The sequence below is a fragment of the Schistocerca gregaria genome, chromosome 7 (genome assembly GCF_023897955.1).
Source record: "Schistocerca gregaria isolate iqSchGreg1 chromosome 7, iqSchGreg1.2, whole genome shotgun sequence".
NCBI classification, from domain to species: domain Eukaryota; kingdom Metazoa; phylum Arthropoda; class Insecta; order Orthoptera; family Acrididae; genus Schistocerca; species Schistocerca gregaria.
In genome coordinates, this window is record NC_064926.1 from 146759391 (window position 1) to 146781212 (window position 21822).

General features: G+C 40.1%; 1 protein-coding gene across 4 annotated transcripts in view; it reads left to right on the forward strand.

Annotated features, from left to right (window-relative positions):
• Positions 1-21822, forward strand: part of LOC126281225 (dmX-like protein 2) — a 313079-nt gene that overhangs the window by 209081 nt on the left and 82176 nt on the right. For all 4 annotated transcript variants that reach the window (XM_049979978.1, XM_049979982.1, XM_049979980.1 and 1 more), the window contains exons 44-48: positions 694-869; positions 2726-2868; positions 9120-9364; positions 12693-12917; positions 14456-14711. In XM_049979978.1, the coding sequence (XP_049835935.1) occupies positions 694-869; positions 2726-2868; positions 9120-9364; positions 12693-12917; positions 14456-14711 (1045 nt within the window). The remainder of the gene's footprint in view (positions 1-693; positions 870-2725; positions 2869-9119; positions 9365-12692; positions 12918-14455; positions 14712-21822) is intronic.

A 21822-nucleotide genomic window follows, 5' to 3' on the forward strand; every position in this document is an offset into this window, starting at 1 on the left:
GATATAACTTGTGAATCAAATGTCTTGATGATGATAGTGGTGATGAGGAAAACTGAATGAAACATCTAACACTTCAGAATAACTGTGTTACATGGTCAGCGTTTTCAAGGTGTTCCAAATATTGCCTATATTTTCTTAGGCTTTCAACTTCCTAGCTCTGAATTGACACATCAAATAATATATCTCTGTGCTCAAGCAGTGCTGCAGCAAAAAAGCAGGCACAGTTTCATTGTTAAGTATTGTATTTCCTTTGTTCTCCTGCGTTTCAAGTCCATCCTTGTTCTCATTTTTATTCTCCTTAAAACGTGAGCAGTTAAGTAGCTTTTTGTCCATCTCGTGTGTCATTAACAGTTCTGTCCAATAGAAATGTTTCAGAGTAACTTATGTGAAACATGTTTACTTTTCTTTACCCCTCCATGAAGAAGATCAAGGATTTTTGTTCATCCAACAGGCCTGTAATGTCTCCTCTCCATGAAATTCCCCCCACCCCCTCTCTTCTACCCCCCACCCACCACTGCCACCACCCAGAATTTCTCCATTGCAACCAATTATTTACAACTAAGGATAGTAGTACAGTACCTGTTTGAAATTTGGAAGTACCTAAATTAACCTGTAAATTTGTATTTGAGTATCTAACTTACATGTTCTTGACCTTAATAATTACATTTATTTAATTTTCTTTGCTCCCAACAGGCCCTGGCACATGATATTCTTCAGACAATAATCGAGATCCGCAGGCCACCTACTCCCTCCCACACAAACTTCCGTGAAGTATTTGTTTTGCGTGATCTGGCTATTGCATTGTCAGCATGTATATATCAGTCACTTTGTGACTCTGACACATTCATCGTGAAGCAACATCTCGACAGGTTTGTTGTACAAGAAACTTATTATTTGATAAGATGAATATTTATACCAGTTGGATTGTTACCAGCATTAACTGTTGCATATACCTTCTAAATGTGAATAGTATACAGTTAACTGTAGTCAGACAGTATGTGATCCATGGGTGACTTGCTCAATATGTTTTAATTACATGGAACAATTTGACTCGTAGGTTATTAACTTAATTTGTTATGTAAAGTGTGGCTGCATGCCGAACATTAAGAGGTAAGCTCAAATGTTCATCGAACAGAAAAGAATATTGAGTTCAATATTAAATTAAAAAAAAAAAAAAAACTAAAATTGCATCGTTTAGTCATTGAGTTGATCATAAATCTATGAATGATTAGATTTAATTGACATGTTTTGGCAACAGGAAACATGGCTAAAAGAAATTTTGGTACTTATGGCAATTGAAGTAATATGGATTTGAAATAACTTTACACTTGTGCAAATAAAATAAAAAGCACACTTGGTGTGTGTAATATTTCATCAAATTTATGTAGGTAACATATCCATTTTAAATTTTAGACGGTTCCAGTATGTGTTAGTACCATCTCCATTTGCAGATGCTACATTCTCTGTAAGAAGTAAATGATATCTTTCATCTGTTTGATTTGAGAGCTACATTTGTGTTGTCTCTATTTCTACCAATTGTTATACGTACATGTAGTATTAGAATATAAATTTTTGGCCATGAATAAGTTCTGTGCTATGGCTTAGTTTGCATTGTGGCCATGAAGTATTCTTACTTATAATATTATTAATAAAATGTATATCAATTTAAAAAGTGAGACTGACGAGTCAGTGATGGACCATACATTAATGATGAAAGAATAACATGTATTCTGTGACAGTGTATTGTAGAGATTTGACAATATTATGAAAAGGATAGATTGCGTCTCACCATATAGAAAATGTTGAGTTGCGGACAGACACAAGAAGAAGACTGGTAAACAAGTAAGCTTTTACCCCAGAAGTGTTCTAATTTTGAAACCACACACACACACACACACACACACACACACACACACACACACACACACTAAAAACAAAGATTCCAAGACTTACCAAGCGGGAAAGCGCCGGCAGACAGGCACATTAACAAAACACACAAACACACACACAGAATTGCTAGCTTTCGCAACCGATGGTTGCTTCTTCAGGAAGGAGAGGGAAAGACGAAAGGATGTGGGTTTTAAGGGAGAGGGTAAGGAGTCATTCCAATCCCGGGAGCGGAAAGACTTCCCTTAGGGGAAAAAAAAGGACAGGTGTACACTCGCACACACATACACACACATAAAGAAAGCGCCGGCAGACAGGCACATGAACAAAACACACAAACACACACACAGAATTTCCCGCTTGGTAAGTCTTGGAATCTTTGTTTTTTTATATATATATATATATATATATATATATATATATATATATATATATATAAAGAAACTTCCACATGGGAAAAATATATTAAAAACAAATACTACGAGTGTAGGACAGTAAATCTTTGACAAGGGCAGTTTGGTTGAACCTGGGAGTGGGGCTGAAGGTGAGGCCTTTGGATGGGACAGAGGTTTCGGATTGGGAGAAAGGTTTGGAGGAAAGGCAGCTCAACATTTCCATTATATGGTCAGTAGCAATGTATTCTTTTCATAATGGTGTCATTATTCCATTCTGAATTTTCTATTGTAGAGATTTGACAGTTGTGTTACGTGAGTTCTTTATAAAGTGGCAGCTGCTATTAGAGCAAAGCATTTAATCATAAATATAACAAGTTTACCCTATAATCTGTGCTTGTTTAGGGTTTCTTTCATGTGTCTATTAGTGCTTGTCTGTTTTAAAGCTACCAGAGCTCTGGGTTGGAATCGTTGGTACGTCTTAATTCAGTCTACACTAGTAGTCACCTGATTGCTGGACACAGTCGACGTCGGCGCTACAGCAGCGATGAGCCTCTACAAGTTACAACACAACCTGCAAAATGGCCAGGTGTGTAGTATGTTGTTTCTTGTACTTCCATCCTAATGTTATGAAACCAATGTTCTTATCATGAATTAACAAATTTAGTACCAGGCATGTTGCATCCCTCAGACTATCTGTGAAACATTTTCCTGTATATACTCTGTGGTTTGTCATCTGCACTGCCGTGATATACGTTCTCATCTGTTCCTTTTCCCAGTGCCTAAATCAGCTACTTAACTGGTATTACACAGATATTTGTAGATGATATTAACTGTAATAACAATGTGAAAGAGGTGTGTCTGCTAAACTGTGGAGATTGGGGTACCTATCCACACCTACACAGCTAACACTCTTAGGTTACTTTATTGCCCATTTGCTTGCTCTCTGCTCAACTTTTATTTATGTCTATTATACTTCCACCATACTCTGAATTTCTGATACAATCCTTTTTCTTCATTGGCATTATTATTATTATTATTATTATTATTATTATTATTATTATTATTATTCATGTTGCTAATTTTTTTCTAGTACACTGATTGACCATTGAATTTTTATTCTTTGTCATTTTATTTTACTTTCTTACATGATGCCCCCTCACCTAGCATCTACAAAGCCCCAACATTCATGCTTATTCACATCCATCCAATTCTTTTTCTTTTCTTCCTGTGTTAATGTAAGTGTTATTCCAAGTCCACAGTTTTCCTTCGCACTAACCTCCTGTGCGTTTAGTAGTAAATATGCTCTCTCTATTTTCAGCTCGCTATCCCATATTACTGGACATAGAGAGGTTCTGCTTTGATTTTTAACATATTGCATATGTATGCCACAACATTATGAAATAGAAATGCTGGCCAGTACTTATCTTCAAGAGTAATGTTAGTGCCGCTGGTAGATGCATACAAAAGTACATACACTATCCTGGGTTTCAAAACTAACGTTTCATCCTCAAGGAGAAATAGAGGGATAAATTGGGGAAAGATAGTATCTCATACTCTGTGAACCTCTTCCATATCACTTGGCCTCACAACAGGTAAGTACCTCTCATCCTGTGATCAGGGTGACCTGTCCTTCCTTTTTACCTTTCCCAATTTATCCCTCTTTTTGTCCTTGAGGATGAAGCATTAGTTTTGAAAGCCAGAATAGTGTATGTACTTTTGTATGAATCTACCAGTGGCACTAACATTACTCTTGAAGATAAGTACTGGCCAGCATTTCTATCTCATAATTTTGTCTGCCCAAACAAAGTTGACATTTTACTTTATGGCGGGCGGTGAGTGCAACCGTAAAGACATTCCCAAATTAAGATTGCTTCTATCGGTCTTCACATGTTGAGTGTGAACTAAGTTTGTGCAACCAATACTGTGCCAGCTTCAATTCAGAGATGATGATTATGATCAAAAGTGGATTAAGAGCAAGAAAAATTCTTTAGAGTTATTTCATCATACCCTGCGTAGCATATTTTATTTTTCACTATTGTCCTATGTGTTGTCTAGACTGCTCATTTTCAGTACTCATTTTGAAAGATCCTCCAAAAGCACTACTTAATATCAGTCTATATCAATGGATATCAATTGATTTATTTAGAGCCAGAACTATCCACACACTGCTCATTATGCTTAGTTATTGCCGGAACTTAATATTGCAGATGGACAGTTGTCCAATACTACTAACTTCTAAAATTTCTCAAATCCACACCAAATGGGAATTTCTTTTGTGGCATATTTATTGGATTGACCTTTGGTGATGAGCAGAAATGCGGGCCAAACTGCAACTTGCATGTGGTGATGTATCTTTGGTTGGTAGGTCTCTTCTCATGAAACAGCCTAAAAATTATAAAATCAGAGCTTCAGCATGGTCTAGGTCCTCTCCATTTCTTCCAAACTTACAGACTTTTCCCTCAGACTAAGTTGCGTCTCTGAAAGGAGGGATACTATGGTGTGAGAATTCACCATTGCCACAGATTGGAAGGAATGGAGTGGATCTGATGGCAGGTTAAAGCTTCAAAGGCAGGTAAGATTTATATGCCAATGGTCCAACTGAGAAAATTTCAAATCCTGGTTCATCAGACTTCTCAACTAATCAAAAATTTCCCACTTTTATTTTCATTTTGTTATTACATTTTTAATGAATTTAAAAGTTTTAAAATGCCTGTTTTGTGCCTTGTGGAGATCACTTTTTTCTGTGAAGCAGAAATTATGCTTTATATGATGCCACACATCTTGTGTGTTCTGTATGTGCCAAACATCATGTTAACGTTATCTCTATGATTGTGTTATTAAATATCAACCAAATGCATCATACTGGAGATACGCTTAATAAACAGGTCATGACACTCCATTTTTATATTTACGTGCCATTCACGTCATATTGCCCACATTCTTCTTAAGATTCCAAGACTTACACTTCCTTACGTCTTTCCCTCTCCTTCCTGAAGAAGCAACCATCGGTTGTGAAAGCTAGTAATTCTGTTTGTGTGTTTGTGTGTTTTGTTCATTGTGCCTGTCTGCCGGCGCTTTCCCGCTTGGTAAGTCTTGGAATCTTTGTTTTTAATATATTTTTCCTATGTGGAAGTTTCTTTTTATAACTTCCACATGGGAAAAATATATTAAAAACAAATATTCCAAGACTTACCAAGCGGGAAAACGCCAGCAGACAGGCACAAGAACAAAACACACAAACACACACACAGAATTACTAGCTTTCGCAACCGATGGTTGCTTCTTCAGGAAGGAGAGGGAAAGACGAAAGGATGTGGGTTTTAAGGGAGAGGGTAAGATCTCTGCTCTTACCTTTGCCTAAATATGTCTGCTTGTGTCTGTGTATGTGCGGATGGATATGTGTGCGTGCGCGCGCGTGTGTGTGTGTGTGTGTGTGTGTGTGTGTGTGTGTGTGTGCGTGCGCGAGTGTACACCTGTCCTTTTTTTCCCCCTAAGGGAAGTCTTTCCGCTCCCGGGATTGGAATGACTCCTTACCCTCTCCCTTAAAACCCACATCCTTTCCACTTTCCCTCTCCTTCCTGAAGAAGCAACCATCGGTTGCGTATATAAAACAAAGATTCCTATATATATATATATATATATATATATTAAAAACAAAGATTCCTATATATATATATATATATATATATATATATATATATTAAAAACAAAGATTCCAAGACTTACCAAGCGGGAAAGCGCCGGCAGACAGGCACATGAACAAAACACACAAACACACACACAGAATTACGAGCTTTCGCAACTGGCAGTTGCTTCGTCGGGAAAGAGGGAGGGAGAGGGAAAAAATGAAAGGATGTGGGTTTTAAGGGAGAGGGTAAGGAGTCATTCCAATCCCGGGAGCGGAAAGACTTCCCTTAGGGGAAAAAAAGGACAGGTGTACACTCGCGCACACACACACACATATCCATCCGCACATACACAGTATATATATATATTAAAAACAAAGATTCCAAGATTTACCAAGCGTGAAAGCACCGGTAGATAGGCACAATAAATAAAACGCACAAACACAGGAAAGAGGGAAGGAAAAGGAAAGACGAAAGGATATGGGTTTTAAGGGAGAGGGTAAGGAGTCATTCCAATACCGGGAACGGAAAGACTTACCTTAGGGGGAAAAAAGGATAGGTATATGCTCGCGCACGCGCACACACACACACACACACACACACACACACACACACACACACACACACATCCATACATACACAGACACAAGCAGACATATTTAAAGGGCAGAGATGTAAGTCGAGGCGGAAGTGTGGAGGCAAAGATGTTGTTGAAAGACAGGTGAGATATGAGTGGCGGCAACTTGAAATTAGCGGAGATTGAGGCCTGCTGGATAACGAGAAGAGAGGATATATTGAAGGGCAAGTTCCCATCTCCGGAGTTCGGACAGGTTGGTGTTGGTGGGAAGTATCCAGATAACTCGGACGGTGTAACACTGTGCCAAGATGTGCTGGCCGTGCACCAAAGCATGTTTAGCCACAGGGTGATCCTCATTACCAACAAACACTGTCTGCCTGTGTCCATTCATGCAAATGGACAGTTTGTTGCTGGTCATTCCCACATAGAAAGCATCACAGTGTAGGCAGATCAGTTGGTAAATCAGGTGGGTGCTTTCACACGTGGCTCTGCCTTTGATCGTGTACACCTTCCGGGTTACAGGACTGGAGTAGGTGGTGGTGGGAGGGTGCATAGGACAGGTTTTACACTGGGGGCGGTTGCAAGGGTAGGAGCCAGAGGGTAGGGAAGGTGGTTTGGGGATTTCATAGGGATGAACCAAGAGGTTACGAAGGTTAGGTGGACGGCGGAAAGACACTCTTGGTGGAGTGGGGAGGATTTCATGAAGGATGGATCTCATTTCGGGGCAGGATTTTAGGAAGTCGTATCCCTGCTGGAGAGCCACATTCAAGGTCTGATCCAGTCCCGGGAAGTATTCTGTCACAAGTGGGGCACTTTTGGGGTTCTTCTGTGAGAGGTTCTGGGTTTGAGGGGATGAAGAAGTGGCTCTGGTTATCTGCTTCTGTACCAGGTTGGGAGGGTAGTTACGGGATGCGAAAGCTGTTTTCAGGTTGTTGGTGTAATGGTTGAGGGATTCAGGACTGGAGCAGATTCGTTTGCCACGAAGGCCTAGGCTGTAGGGAAGGGACCGTTTGATATGGAATGGGTGGCAGCTGTCATAATGGAGGTACTGTTGCTTGTTGGTGGGTTTGATGTGGACGGATGTGTGCAGCTGGCCATTGGACAGATGGAGGTCAACGTCTAGGAAAGTGGCATGGGATTTGGAGTAGGACCAGGTGAATCTGATGGAACCAAAGGAGTTGAGGTTGGAGAGGAAATTCTGGAGTTGTTCTTCACTGTGAGTCCAGATCATGAAGATGTCATCAATAAATCTGTACCAAACTTTGGGTTGGCAGGCTTGGGTAACCAAGAAGGCTTCCTCTAAGCGACCCATAAATAGGTTGGCATACGAAGGGGCCATCCTGGTACCCATGATGTGGACGGATGTGTGCAGCTGGCCATTGGACAGATGGAGGTCAACGTCTAGGAAAGTGGCATGGGATTTGGAGTAGGACCAGGTGAATCTGATGGAACCAAAGGAGTTGAGGTTGGAGAGGAAATTCTGGAGTTGTTCTTCACTGTGAGTCCAGATCATGAAGATGTCATCAATAAATCTGTACCAAACTTTGGGTTGGCAGGCTTGGGTAACCAAGAAGGCTTCCTCTAAGCGACCCATAAATAGGTTGGCATACGAAGGGGCCATCCTGGTACCCATGGCTGTTCCCTTTAATTGTTGGTATGTCTGGCCTTCAAAAGTGAAGAAGTTGTGGGTCAGGATGAAGCTGGCTAAGGTGACGAGGAAAGAGGTTTTAGGTAGGGTGGCAGGTGATCGGCGTGAAAGGAAGTGCTCCATTGCAGCGAGGCCCTGGACGTGCAGGATATTTGTGTATAGGGAAGTGGCATCTATGGTTACAAGGATGACTTACCTTAGGGGGAAAAAAGGACAGGTGTTCTCTCTCTCTCTCTCTCTCTCTCTCTCTCTCTCTCTCTCTCTCTCTCTCACACACACACACACACACACATATCCATCCGAAAATGTCTGCGTGTGTGTGTGTGTGTGTGTGTGTGTGTGTGTGGGCGCGCGCGCGCGCATGCGAGTGTAAACCTGTCCTTTTTTCCCCGTAAGGTAAGTCTTTCCGCTCCCGGTATTGGAATGACTCCTTACCCTCTCCCTTAAAACCCACATCCTTTTGTCTTTCCCTCTCCTTCCCTCTTTCCTGAAGAAGCAACTGTTGGTTGCGAAACCTAGAAATTTTGTGTGTGTGTTATTTTATTGTGCCTGTCTACTGGCGCTTTCCCGCTTGGTAAGTCATTCCCCACGTCCTGCCCCCCATCTCCCACCCCTCCCAGAGTGTGTGTGTGTGTGTGTGTGTGTGTGTGTGTGTGTGTGTGTGTGTGTGTGTGTGTGTGTGTTTAAACTTGATTTATCAAGAACTGTGTTCTTCCTTCACAATTAATTTCCAGTAAATTTTAAAAATGTAGAAAGTGGCCTATTTTGATGCATGTAAACAATGCATTAACTATACTAAGGACCTGAATCCAACACAAAGACACTAAATCAAAGTATTTAAATTTTCATTGTTTCATCCACAAAAGTAATCCTGCTTCCAGATTTAATCCATACCTCAAATTGGCCTAATTTAGATAGGAAATTGTTATTACAGTGATGATAGCTAAAGTAAGTTTGTATTTATGTGGTAAACTTTAATTTACTAGGTGTGACCAATTTGCGAGCTCTGCTTGCAAGAGAAAAAGACGAAGACACTCCACGATTAAATGTGTTGCTTTGTGAAGCATTTGTTGCAACATACATGAGCCTGATGGTGTATGCACTCTCCACGTGTGATGCCCTCATTCTTTACCGTCTTGCTGGGCAGAAGTTTAGTAGCACAACTTGGGCAACTTTATTTGGTGGTGGTGTGAAGAAGCTTTTAAAAGTGGCAAGTGCTAGCTCCAGTCAGGTCAGTGCAAATTATTTGCAATACTATACAAACATGTTGTTTATAAACTTCTTACATAATGAATTACTTACACTAGTATACTATGTTAACAATATGTTTTGTGGCACTTGTACTGTAAGGAACAGCTTAATTTCTTCCTTACTGTTGCTGTGTATCAGTGAACTTTCACTTTTGAAAGATTTTCCATTAATTCCTTTGCCTTTCGTGGGCAAGTACACTTGCCTGTGAAAGGCAAAGGTCCCAAGTTCGAGTCTCGGTCCGGCACACAGTTTTAATCTGAAAGGAAGTTTCAGTTTTGTTTTGCCTGATGATGATCAGCTCGATAGAAATTACTGGGTGTTTCAACAAGAGTGTCAGGGTTTTGAGGTTATGCAGCATTTATTACATTCAACATACAACTATATGTAATATTTCAAACGAAAGATCAAATCAAACAGTTGTATTTGTGTATCTGTTTGCACGAATATGCAAGGAAGAGTATGGGAAGAGTTAGACTTATTGAAGAACAAGTTGAACAAGTGAGAGAATCTTTCACGCATAGTATCAAGAAATCAGTTCTGAAGGCTAACTGCAAATTAGCGATTTCAGTGACATCTGTTAGGAGACTTACGATGTTCACAACTACATCCTTATCATTTTCAGTTGTTACAAGCTCTAAAGCCCACAGACTGCAGTTTACATGCAAACTTTGCAAAGAAAATGTTGCTGCATAACAATGAAGGGTTTCTATATCATGTCATTGTCAGTGATGAGTTGACATTTCCTCTAAGTGGATATGTGAACACAGATAATACTCACATCTGGAGCGTCAACAAATCCCCAGAGATGCTACAGTTGCAGAGAGACTCGCCTAAAATGAATACCTTTTTGTGCCATATCCCAATGGGAAGTATATGACCTTTCTTTTTGGGGGAAGCAACTGTAACTGGTGTTGCTTATCTTGATGTGCTAGAATTATGGCACCACCTCACTGGCACAAATTAGTATGTGATTGGTCAAACAATGTTGTACACAGCTGCTTGATTGACCACAAGTGGCCAGATGACAGAGCTTGTCTCGCATGGCCTTCAGGTTCACCCAGTCTGACACCATGTGATTTTTACCTTTGAGAGGTTATAAAAGATCATGTGTTTGTGCCTCTGCTACCAGCTGATCTACCCCACTTAAGAAGCAAGATTGAAGCAGTTGTTGTAACAATTACTCCAGTTACGCTGAGGAAGGTCTAGGAAGAACCCACCTGTCGACTGTGTGTGTTGTCTGACAAATGGTTCTTACATTGAGCATTTGTAAGAAAAACTGTGTGAGTTGCTCTTTCATTTGATGTATTATTTATAATTGTTAGGTGAACATAATAAAGGCTACAAAGCTTTAAAACCATACCATAACAATAATTTTGAAACACCTGGTAGTAGCAAGTAAAGATTCATTTTATTAGCACTAGTTTTTGTTGCACAAAAATGACGTTCCTCAAACATGTATGAGCTGTGGCCACCACCTGCACAGATCTGTTTTAAGCCAGTCTCAGTTTTCTGTTTCTCCAGTTTGCTGTCATCTAATAACTACGTTCATACAAAATTCTCAAGCTTTGTGATAATTTGTATTACCTTATTGCGGTCTGTGATAACTGATTTGAGTCCCTCTTTCATCTTAGACTTTCAAATGGTCCGTAATTCTGTATCTTCTTCTAAAGCCAGTTTGTTCCTTCCCCTGTTTAAAATGTAACTTTAAAAAAAAGTGGTACTGAAGATAACTTTGGTGAATATCTTGTACAGTACTGAGAGGTGGCCGATACGTCTATAATATTTTCTCTCTTGCCCATCTCTTTTGTTCTGTAGGAGAATAATTACTACAGCATTGTTCCAGTTTTGGGAAACCATTGTCCACTATAAACATTCTGTACCCAATTTTCCAAATTCTATTTGTATTACTTTACTTCCAGCATTAACTAAATCATCATCATCTACAGGCCTGTTCTCATTCTTTATTCCTTATCTAACAACAAGTAAATTGTACAAATATGGACATTTTTGAAACATCATTCCTAAATGAACTAATTACTCTGCTGATCACTTGAGAGGTTTTCCTCAATTATTTCCAGATTTCCATTGTTAAGTTATTGAATGGTTTGTGCTTCTTGTCCATTTCTTGAACTGTTCTGATGTTTGAAGAAGTCTTGGAATGTGTGTACAGTTTTCTCTCTTGATACTGTGCCATCTTTGATCTCAATTATTGTAATTTGGTGTCTACTCAATGTAAGTTTCTGTTTGTCTTCTTCATATTCAGTTTTTTGTGTTCCCCAAATTTATGATCTGTGTTCTCTCATCCTCGTGGAAAAATTTCCAAGTAGTTTGGTTAATTTGACAAATTCTATTATGTTTCTATTATAATTTGCTTCAAACTCTTGCCTTTTCTGTAATAACTGGCTTGTTCGTTCTGTGATTTTCTTTTCTGTTGCTCTCTTCGCACTTGTAACATCATCTGCTATTTGCGTGAACATTTTTTTTTTTTAAATTTCTCTTTTAATATTCATTTGTTTAATCTTCTTTTTCTTAAGTGAGGAACTTGTTGTTCAGTTTCATCTCAGATATGTCCACAGTCTAAATAAATTCTCATTATCTATCTTTTTTGCTTCTTGCCAGATGAGTTGGTTTCTTCCAGTTTTTATTGGGTAGCTTTGTCTATATTCACCCAAAATTCCAAAGCTGTTTAAGACCACAACTCCGTGTATACATTATTTATAGTTTGATTAATATCACAGATGTTTGATAAATGTCACAGGTATTGCAGGATTCTTGGACAGAATGGCAGTACTTGTTTGAAAATTAAACAAAAGCTGATATCTAGAAATAATTCAAGTCTGTGCATCAAAATGCTCACTTTGAGGAGTTAAGATATCTACAAAGAACTGCAGAAGCAGATAAATGGCAGCTGATCCTGCAACAAGATGAAAAAGAAGTGACTTGATTGTGGAACTGGAACGAAATGTAGAAACTGATGAAATAGAATAGTAAAACATTTGTTATTATCACATAGAAAACTGGCTTGGCAAGGATCAAATGGACCTAAACAAATTTTGGCTATATTTAATCAAATTTCTTATTTTAATGAGAAGGAAATTGTGAGACAAATGCTGTTTGTGAACAGCAGTTTATGTTGTTTCAAGTTTTACTTATTGTTATAATTTTTTTCATTTACTTAATTCTAGGTAATATACAATGTATTCCGCATCATTTTGTCTCCTATGTGTACCATTCAAAGTGTAAACACTCTGTTTTGAATTTCATTGAGATTGAATTACCATTAATACTGATGTATTTTTATATTACAGTCTCAAACAGGCAGTGTAGACAAAGATGTTAACACAGGAAATACTGAGAGCAGCATGTGGACTACAATGACCAGTCTTACCAAGCAGCGTGTACGCCTCAATATGCGGCTTCTTGGTCAGTTTGGCAGTTCCCCAGGTACACCAAGTATGAAGGAAGACAAACCAACGTACAGGGAACAATTTCTGTCACCTGAAATGTCAATGGTCTCTTATTATCTTATGAAGGTATGCAAATTTTATGTTTTGTTTTATTTTAATGTATGAGATTTCATTGTCTTTGCTGTAAAGAGAGCAAAGCAATTTGTGCAGTACATATCTCAGTTTCTCTCCAGTAAAAATAAGACTTGAAGAAATTAATTTTTCGTAATGTTAAATTAATATAATGAAAGACACCTTTTGCATCCAAAAAAATTAAGACTAAATTTTATTACACAAAATGGTCCAAAGCTTATAAGGCAGGAATAAAATTGGTAAGTTATTTAAATAGTGCATAACTATAACTTTTTTTAAATTGTATGTTCAAAAATTCTTTTTCTACTTTACCATTTGCCAGAATTTGAAAGCTAGCCTTTAAATTGTGATAGTGAATGTAATGAAGAAATCTGTCCTATTTCCTTCCTGTTTTCTGTATTTGTGGAAGTGTTCTGTCTGTAATTCATCTGCTTCTGATGCTCTGTATTGGCACGACCCTTTATACATCAGACCTTATTCAGATATTAGCACTGTGAGTGATAATTTACTGTTGACTGACATGCAAGCAGACAGTTATTCTCTATGAATGGCTGCCACTGTAGCACTCCCTCTCAGAAGCAAATTTATTTCTTTTAAGGCTTCTTCTTGGAATCTTCCTATTGTAAATCCATTCCTTCTTAAAACAATTCTATTTGTCACTTTTGCTTCTGTGATGTTGTGTATTTTTAAATCTTTTTTTAGTTCTTGGGCCCTACTAGTTGTTAATTTCTGTCTTGGAGATATTTCATCTGTTTTGTTAAGCTACTGCTGTTCATTCTGTAGAAATGTTCAAAAAATATCTTTCTTCTTTTCCTCACTCTATTTGTTGGTTTTTTCTGTTTTTCGATATACTTTTTCACTACTTCTTAATTTCTAGGTGTGTGTGCTTCACAATGGCACAAAAACTTTCCTCATAATTCTTTTATCATCTCTTTAGCACTTCTATTTTTCTAATTAGTACTTCAGTACTAGTCTTTCAAATACATGGATGCTCTCTATTTTACCACCATATTGCAGTGTTTTATTTTTTCCATTTTTGATGCATATTTCTGGTTCTAAATATCCTCAGATATTCTGAATACTCTGTTCAGAAGATCCCTTAATTTATTCACCAGAAACAAAAGGACCTAATCTGCTGCAATCAATATATGCATCTGTTAATTTCTGCTAATTTATTCACACACACACACACACACACACACACACACACACACATACACACACACACACACACACACACACTCTTCCACAATTATAAAGGAATTATATGTGGAGTTTACTTCCTGTTGATGTGAAGGACTTTTGTTAGAAACAGAGAGCTACAATGAATTGGGCATGAATGCAGGAAGGGATAACTTCCACTTAAAGAAGAAGAAACAGTTAAAATGCCGGCAGTTTTTAATGAACTCCCAAAAGGAGCAAAAAAGATATTCAACTTTTTTTTCATTGGCTTAATAGCATTTATAATTTTGCCTAAGATGTGAGTGTACTTTTCCTGAGTGTGTTTCTAAAAAGCCTGTGTTTATTTGCAGCCACAGTTGCCAGCAGAAGCATCACAAGTGGATTATGATTCAGCAGATTCCGCAGAGAGTGATGTAGAGGAACTTGATGAGGAGGAAGATGTATTTGAAGGGTCAGTCACTGGGAAGGAGACAGTCGTGAGGGAAGACAATACTGAACACTGTAACCCCAACAGTTACTCATGGTGTGTGATTCGACTTGCTCTGATGAAACTACTACAGTACCAACTTCAAGACTTCCTCAATGTCGCTGGCATTGAAGCATCAGGTAGTACAGTAGTACATAAATGATGGCCCCATCGTGGTTGACAGCATTAGGCTTTTAACATGGTTGGCATCCAATAGGCTGAGGACTTTTATACGTCGCCCAAGAAATCACTTGATTTTCAACTGTGCAATGACTTCCTTGCCCAGAATCATAATATGGAAAGGAATATAGGAACACAGCCCGTCATCTGTCTACTCTTCAGCTACTCTTCAGCTGTACTCTTCAGTCTGCTCTCTCTCTCTCTCTCTCTCTCTCTCTCTCTCTCTCTCTCTCTCTCTCCAACTCTCCCCCCCCCCCCTTTTCCCTCTCTCCCCTTCCCTCCCCTTCCCTTCCCTTCCCTTCCCCCCACAAAACACATCATTGAAGATGTTAAATCATACATGTGTCCCATATGAGATAAGTCAGCAATATTGACCTTACCACTTAGTATAGTTTTTACTTGTGAATTCATGTAATATGTGCAGTCTATCAATATGATGTAAATACATAAAAGGGGTTAGTTTTTTTGAAAAAAAAAAATATGATTATTGACTCAGATCCTTCATACTTCCTTTATAATTTAATGTCATGGATTAATTACTACTATATAGCATTACTCTGTTTTTGTTGTTGGTGGTATAGTGCATGTGCAGTGATAAATAAAAGTCACATGGAAATTGGTTCAGTAGGAGGTAAACACATTATGGGGGTACAATAATTGGCTTTCTTAGGTGAAAAGTTATCAGATTACATAGCAGCTGTTATGTTTTGTGAAGAATTCCAAGATATCATTGATGGGGAAAAGACAGTTGCACACTTTTTTATCTGTATAGTTGGTGGTGAGGCAGGCATAAATTTTCCCTCCTTATTTCCCTTTATTGACTGAACTATTAAGTGTGAATTTTACTTTTTTTTTCCTAAATTCAAGAATTGATGACAATCCAGATAATGTCATCAACTTGAGAAACATGACTTGTTAAATCTGGAAATTCTAGGACCTCAGTTTTGTCATCTTCTTCAGGGTTTGGCAAGTTATGATACAATTATTTTAGGGTGTTTTCTTAAGGAGCAGTTTTTTTTAGTAACACTTGTTTAAAGTTATCAGTATCTACTCTGCCTGTGGGTTAAATTTGGCTTTTATTGTTGAGTGGGAGAAACATGCCATTTATTTCCCAAATTTTCAACAGTGTTTCCATAAAATTGAAAATGTTATCTATAAAACTATTAGTGCTGCAAATTGCCATATCTTGTCAAAAGAACAGTGTGAGATTGACTGTAGTGATGTGTGCTAATGCTTAAGACGTGCACTGCTTACCCCTTACAAGCCAATAGCTAAGGGGAAAAGTAATTCACTAAGTAGTCTTCATGTCATCACAAAACCCATCAAAGCATCTGTGTTTCTGAATGAAGACATATTTCATGACTGCTTTTTATGATAAGTTTGTTGAGAACTACATTGTGTTCAATGGGTTGCTGAATGAAGATTATTGTTCGTATTGTGCAACACATCATCTCAACCCAGTGGAAATTCGTAGAAAATATGGGAAATAAATTGGATATTTCTCCCACTCAACAATAAAAGCCAAATGTAACCCACAGACAGAGTAGATACTGATAACTTTAAACAAGTGTTACTCAAAAGAACTACTACTTAAGAAAACACCCTAAAATAATTGTAAAATAACTTGTCAAACCCTGAAGAAGATGACAAAACTGAGGTCCTAGCAGTAGTGGCTAATACACTTGCAGACTTAACAAGTCATGTTTCTCAACTTGAAGACATAATTCGAATTGTCATCAGTTCTTAAATTCAGACAGAAAACGTAGAATTCACTCATTATAGTCCAGTCAACAACGGAAAATTGGGGGGGGGGGGGGGGGGGGAGAATTTGTTCAGTGGGGGAAGTGGAGGGGGGGGGGGCCATGAACAACGTTCTAAAAACCCTGACCAATTGGGTGTGATGTGGATATGTGTGTGTGGGGGGGGGGGGGGGGGTTGGAAGGTGGGGGGGAATGTTTATTTGCCCTCAAATAGTGTTAAACTACATGGAATATATATATATATATATATATATATATATATATATATATATATATATAAAATTTTCCACAAATAGTGTTAAACTACATGGAATATATATATATATATATATATATATATATATATATATATATATATATATATATATATAGAAAGAAACTTCCACATGGGAAAAATATATTAAAAACAAAGATTCCAAGACTTACCAAGCGGGAAAGCGCCGGCAGACAGGCACATGAACAAAACACACAAACACACACACAGAATTACTAGCTTTCGCAACCGATGGTTGCTTCTTCAGGAAGGAGAGGGAAAGACGATAGGATGTGGGTTTTAAGGGAGAGGGTAAGGAGTCATTCCAATCCCGGGAACGGAAAGACTTACCTTAGGGGGAAAAAAGGACAGGTGTACACTCGCACACACACACATATCCATCCGCACATACACAGACACAAGCAGACATATTTAAAGGCAAAAAGTAAGGGCAGAGATGTCAGTCGAGGCGGAAGTACAGAGGCAAAGAAGTTGTTGAAAGACAGGTGAGGTATGAGCGGCGGCAACTTGAAATTAGTGGAGGTTGAGGCCTGGCGGATATCGAGAAGAGAGGATATGCTGAAGGGCGAGTTCCCATCTCCGGAGTTCGGACAGGTTGGTGTTGGTGGGAAGTATCCAGATAACTTGGACGGTGTAACACTGTGCCAAGATGTGCTGGCCGTGCATCAAGGCATGTTTAGCCACAGGGTGATCCTCATTACCAACAAACACTGCCTGTGTCCATTCATGCAAATGGACAGTTTGTTGCTGGTCATTCCCACATAGAAAGCATCACAGTGCAGGCAGGTCAGTTGGTAAATCACGTGGGTGCTTTCACACGTGGCTCTCCCTTTGATCGTGTACACCTTCCGGGTTACAGGACTGGAGTAGGTGGTGGTGGGAGGGTGCATAGGACAGGTTTTACACCGCGGGCGGTTGCAAGGGTAGGAGCCAGAGGGTAGGGAAGGTGGTTTGGGGATTTCATAGGGATGAACCAAGAGGTTACGAAGGTTAGGTGGACGGCGGAAAGACACTCTTGGTGGAGTGGGGAGGATTTCATGAAGGATGGATCTCATTTCGGGGCAGGATTTTAGGAAGTCGTATCCCTGCTGGAGAGCCACATTCAAGGTCTGATCCAGTCCCGGGAAGTATTCTGTCACAAGTGGGGCACTTTTGGGGTTCTTCTGTGAGAGGTTCTGGGTTTGAGGGGATGAGGAAGTGGCTCTGGTTATCTGCTTCTGTACCAGGTTGGGAGAGTAGTTGCGGGATGCGAAAGCTGTTTTCAGGTTGTTGGTGTAATGGTCGAGGGATTCAGGACTGGAGCAGATTCGTTTGCCACGAAGGCCTAGGCTGTAGGGAAGGGACCGTTTGATATGGAATGGGTGGCAGCTGTCATAATGGAGGTACTGTTGCTTGTTGGTGGGTTTGATGTGGACGGATGTGTGCAGCTGGCCATTGGACAGATGGAGGTCAACGTCTAGGAAAGTGGCATGGGATTTGGAGTAGGACCAGGTGAATCTGATGGAACCAAAGGAGTTGAGGTTGGAGAGGAAATTCTGGAGTTGTTCTTCACTGTGAGTCCAGATCATGAAGATGTCATCAATAAATCTGTACCAAACTTTGGGTTGGCAGGCTTGGGTAACCAAGAAGGCTTCCTCTAAGCGACCCATAAATAGGTTGGCATACGAGGGGGCCATCCTGGTACCCATGGCTGTTCCCTTTAATTGTTGGTATGTCTGGCCTTCAAAAGTGAAGAAGTTGTGGGTCAGGATGAAGCTGGCTAAGGTGACGAGGAAAGAGGTTTTAGGTAGGGTGGCAGATGATCGGCGTGAAAGGAAGTGCTCCATTGCAGCGAGGCCCTGGACGTGCGGGATATTCGTGTATAGGGAAGTGGCATCAATGGTTACAAGGATGGTTTCCGGGGGTAACAGACTGGGTACGGATTCCAGGCGTTCGAGAAAGTGGTTGGTGTCTTTGATGAAGGATGGGAGACTGCATGTAATGGGTTGAAGGTATTGATCTACGTAGGCAGAGATACGTTCTGTGGGGGCTTGGTAACCAGCTACAATGGGGCGGCGAGGATGTTTTGGTTTGTGAATTTTAGGAAGTAGGTACAAGGTAGGAGTGCGAGGTGTCTGTGGGGTGAGGAGTTTGATGGAGTCAGGTGAAAGGTTTTGTAGGGGGCCTAAGGTTCTGAGGATTCCTTGAAGCTCTGCCTGGACATCAGGAATGGGATTACCTTGGCAAACTTTGTATGTAGAGTTGTCTGAAAGCTGACGCAGTCCCTCAGCCACATACTCCTGACGATCAAGTACCACGGTCGTGGAACCCTTGTCAGCCGGAAGAATGATGATGGATCGGTCAGCTTTCAGATCACGGATAGCCTGGGCTTCGGCTGTGGTGATGTTGGCAGTAGGATTAAGGTTTTTCAAGAAAGATTGAGAGGCAAGGCTGGAAGTGAGAAATTCCTGGAAGGTTTGGAGAGGGTGATTTTGAGGAAGAGGAGGTGGGTCCCGCTGTGATGGAGGACGGAACTGTTGCAGGCAGGGTTCAATTTGGATAGTGTCTTGGGGAGTTGGATCATTAGGAGTGGGATCAGGATTGTTTTTCTTCGTGGCAAAGTGATATTTCCAGCAGAGACTACGAGTGTAGGACAGTAAATCTTTGACAAGGGCAGTTTGGTTGAACCTGGGAGTGGGGCTGAAGGTGAGGCCTTTGGATAGGACAGAGGTTTCGGATTGGGAGAGGGGTTTGGAGGAAAGGTTAACTACTGAATTGGGGTGTTGTGGTTCCAGATTGTGTTGACTAGAAATTTGAGGTGTTGGGGGGAGTGGAGCTGGAAGTGGGAGATTGAGTAGATGGGAGAGACTAGGTCTGTGTGCAATGAGAGGAGGTTGAGGTTTGTTGGAAAGGTTGTGGAGGGTGAGTGGGTTGCCTTTCCGGAGGTGGGAAACCAGGAGATTGGATAGTTTTTTGAGGTGGAGGGTGGCATGTTGTTCTAATTTGCGGTTGGCCTGTAGGAGGATGCTATGTACAGCCGGTGTGGATGTGGGAGAGGAAAGATTGAGGACTTTGATTTGGGATAGGAGTTGACGGGTGTGTTCATTGGCCGATTCGATGTATAGGTGAAGGATTAGGCGGGTGAGGGCTATGGATTGTGCTGTTTGGAACTGGTATAAGGACTGATGGAAAGAAGGATTGCAGCCAGAGATGGGAACTTTAAGTGTGAGGCCTTTGGGAGTAATGCCAAATGTCAGACAAGCCTGAGTAAATAAAATATGGGAGCGTAATCTGGCTAGGGTGAAGGCATGTTTGCGGAGGGACTGTAAATAAAATTTAATGGGGTCGTTGTAGGGATGTTGTGGGGTTGACATGGTATTAGTAGGTGGAAAGGGTAATATGAGGTTAAAGTGAAAGTAAATAGAGATTTATATAGGGAGAGATAAAGGTGTGAAAAAAGTCGAAAAAGTGTTGGTTTGAGATGAGCTATGTTGATCATGTGCTGAACTTAGGTTGGTGAACAACAATGGGTGCAAAGGTTGGGTAGTTATGTTGTCTCCAGATCACGTTAAAGGGTGGGGAAATTCAAGAAAATTTCGAAAAAAAATTTTTTCGAAAAAGTTTCGAAAAAATAATTTCCGAAAAAATAAAATTCGAAAAAAATTTTCGAATAAAATCTCCCTATATAAAGGCCTTTAAATATGTCTGCTTGTGTCTGTGTATGTGCGGATGGGGAAAAAAAGACAGGTGTACACTCGCGCGCACACACACACACACACACACACACACACACACACACATCCATCCGCACATATGTGATATTTAGGCAAAATATGTCTGCTTGTGTCTGTGTATGTGCGGATGGATGGATGTGTGTGTGTGTGTGTGTGTGTGTGTGTGTGTGTGTGTGTGTGTGTGTGGGCGCGCGCGCGCGAGTGTACACCTGTCCTTTTTTTCCCCCTAAGGGAAGTCTTTCCGCTCCCGGGATTGGAATGACTCCTTACCCTCTCCCTTAAAACCCACATCCTTTCGTCTTTCCCTCTCCTTCCTGAAGAAGCAACCATCAGTTGCGAAAGCTAGTAATTCTGTGTGTGTGTTTGTGTGTTTTGTTCATTGTGCCTGTCTGCCGGCGCTTTCCCGCTTGGTAAGTCTTGGAATCTTTGTTTTTAATATATATATATGAGTTGTTAATAATACTGACCCTAGAAGCACATATGGAGAGAATCTAATTCTGTGCAGAGTGTTACACTGCTAGAGGAGAAATAGATTCTTAATCTTCCTATATGGCAGATGTAGCATTTTTTCGGGAAAGACAACTTGCCTCACTCAGAGCATGGCTCGATTTTCAGTTTACAGACAGACTAAAATCACACCAGCCTTTCCTGTCCAGGTTTCTCATGTGAGTAGGCAGAATAACTTCACTGAGCTCATGTTTAAATAGTGGAGGTATCATTTTATTTATTATTTAATTTGCAGTTGTTAAGTGAGCTAGTGTGTAAAAAAAGGCTCAATGGCTGGAGCTGTCAACACTCTAGCACACTGAAGAGCCTGCCCCAAGTGCAACATTCTGTCAGTATGTATTTGACAATGTCGATTTTATTATCTTCACTGCCAGCAGCGGGAACACTTCTCAACTACATCACCCAGTCCTAGATCTCCCAACATCTCAAGAGGCTCTGAGGCTTAAACTGGCTCTCTCAGCAACAGGTCGTGATCACCTCAGTATTAAGGAACTTTGGATATTTTAATGTAAATCAAGCAATACATTACAGCAGACTACTGTTCTAGACTTGAACACAGTGAATCCCATTCAATCACATATTTACACACACCTCGAAAGATTCACCGAGGATGTGTGGTAAGCAGGTTCACTCATTGCAGCTCACACTGAGTGCCAGCAGTTTTGTAATGGAAGAGACGTACGCAGCCTACCGATAACACAGTTAATAACGATTTACCATCAAGTGACTACGTCATCATTACATGCCCTTACAATTCACTGTCAGTGTTAAGACAGCAGCGAGGTGCCATATTCACCAATCAAATCCCTACTCATCA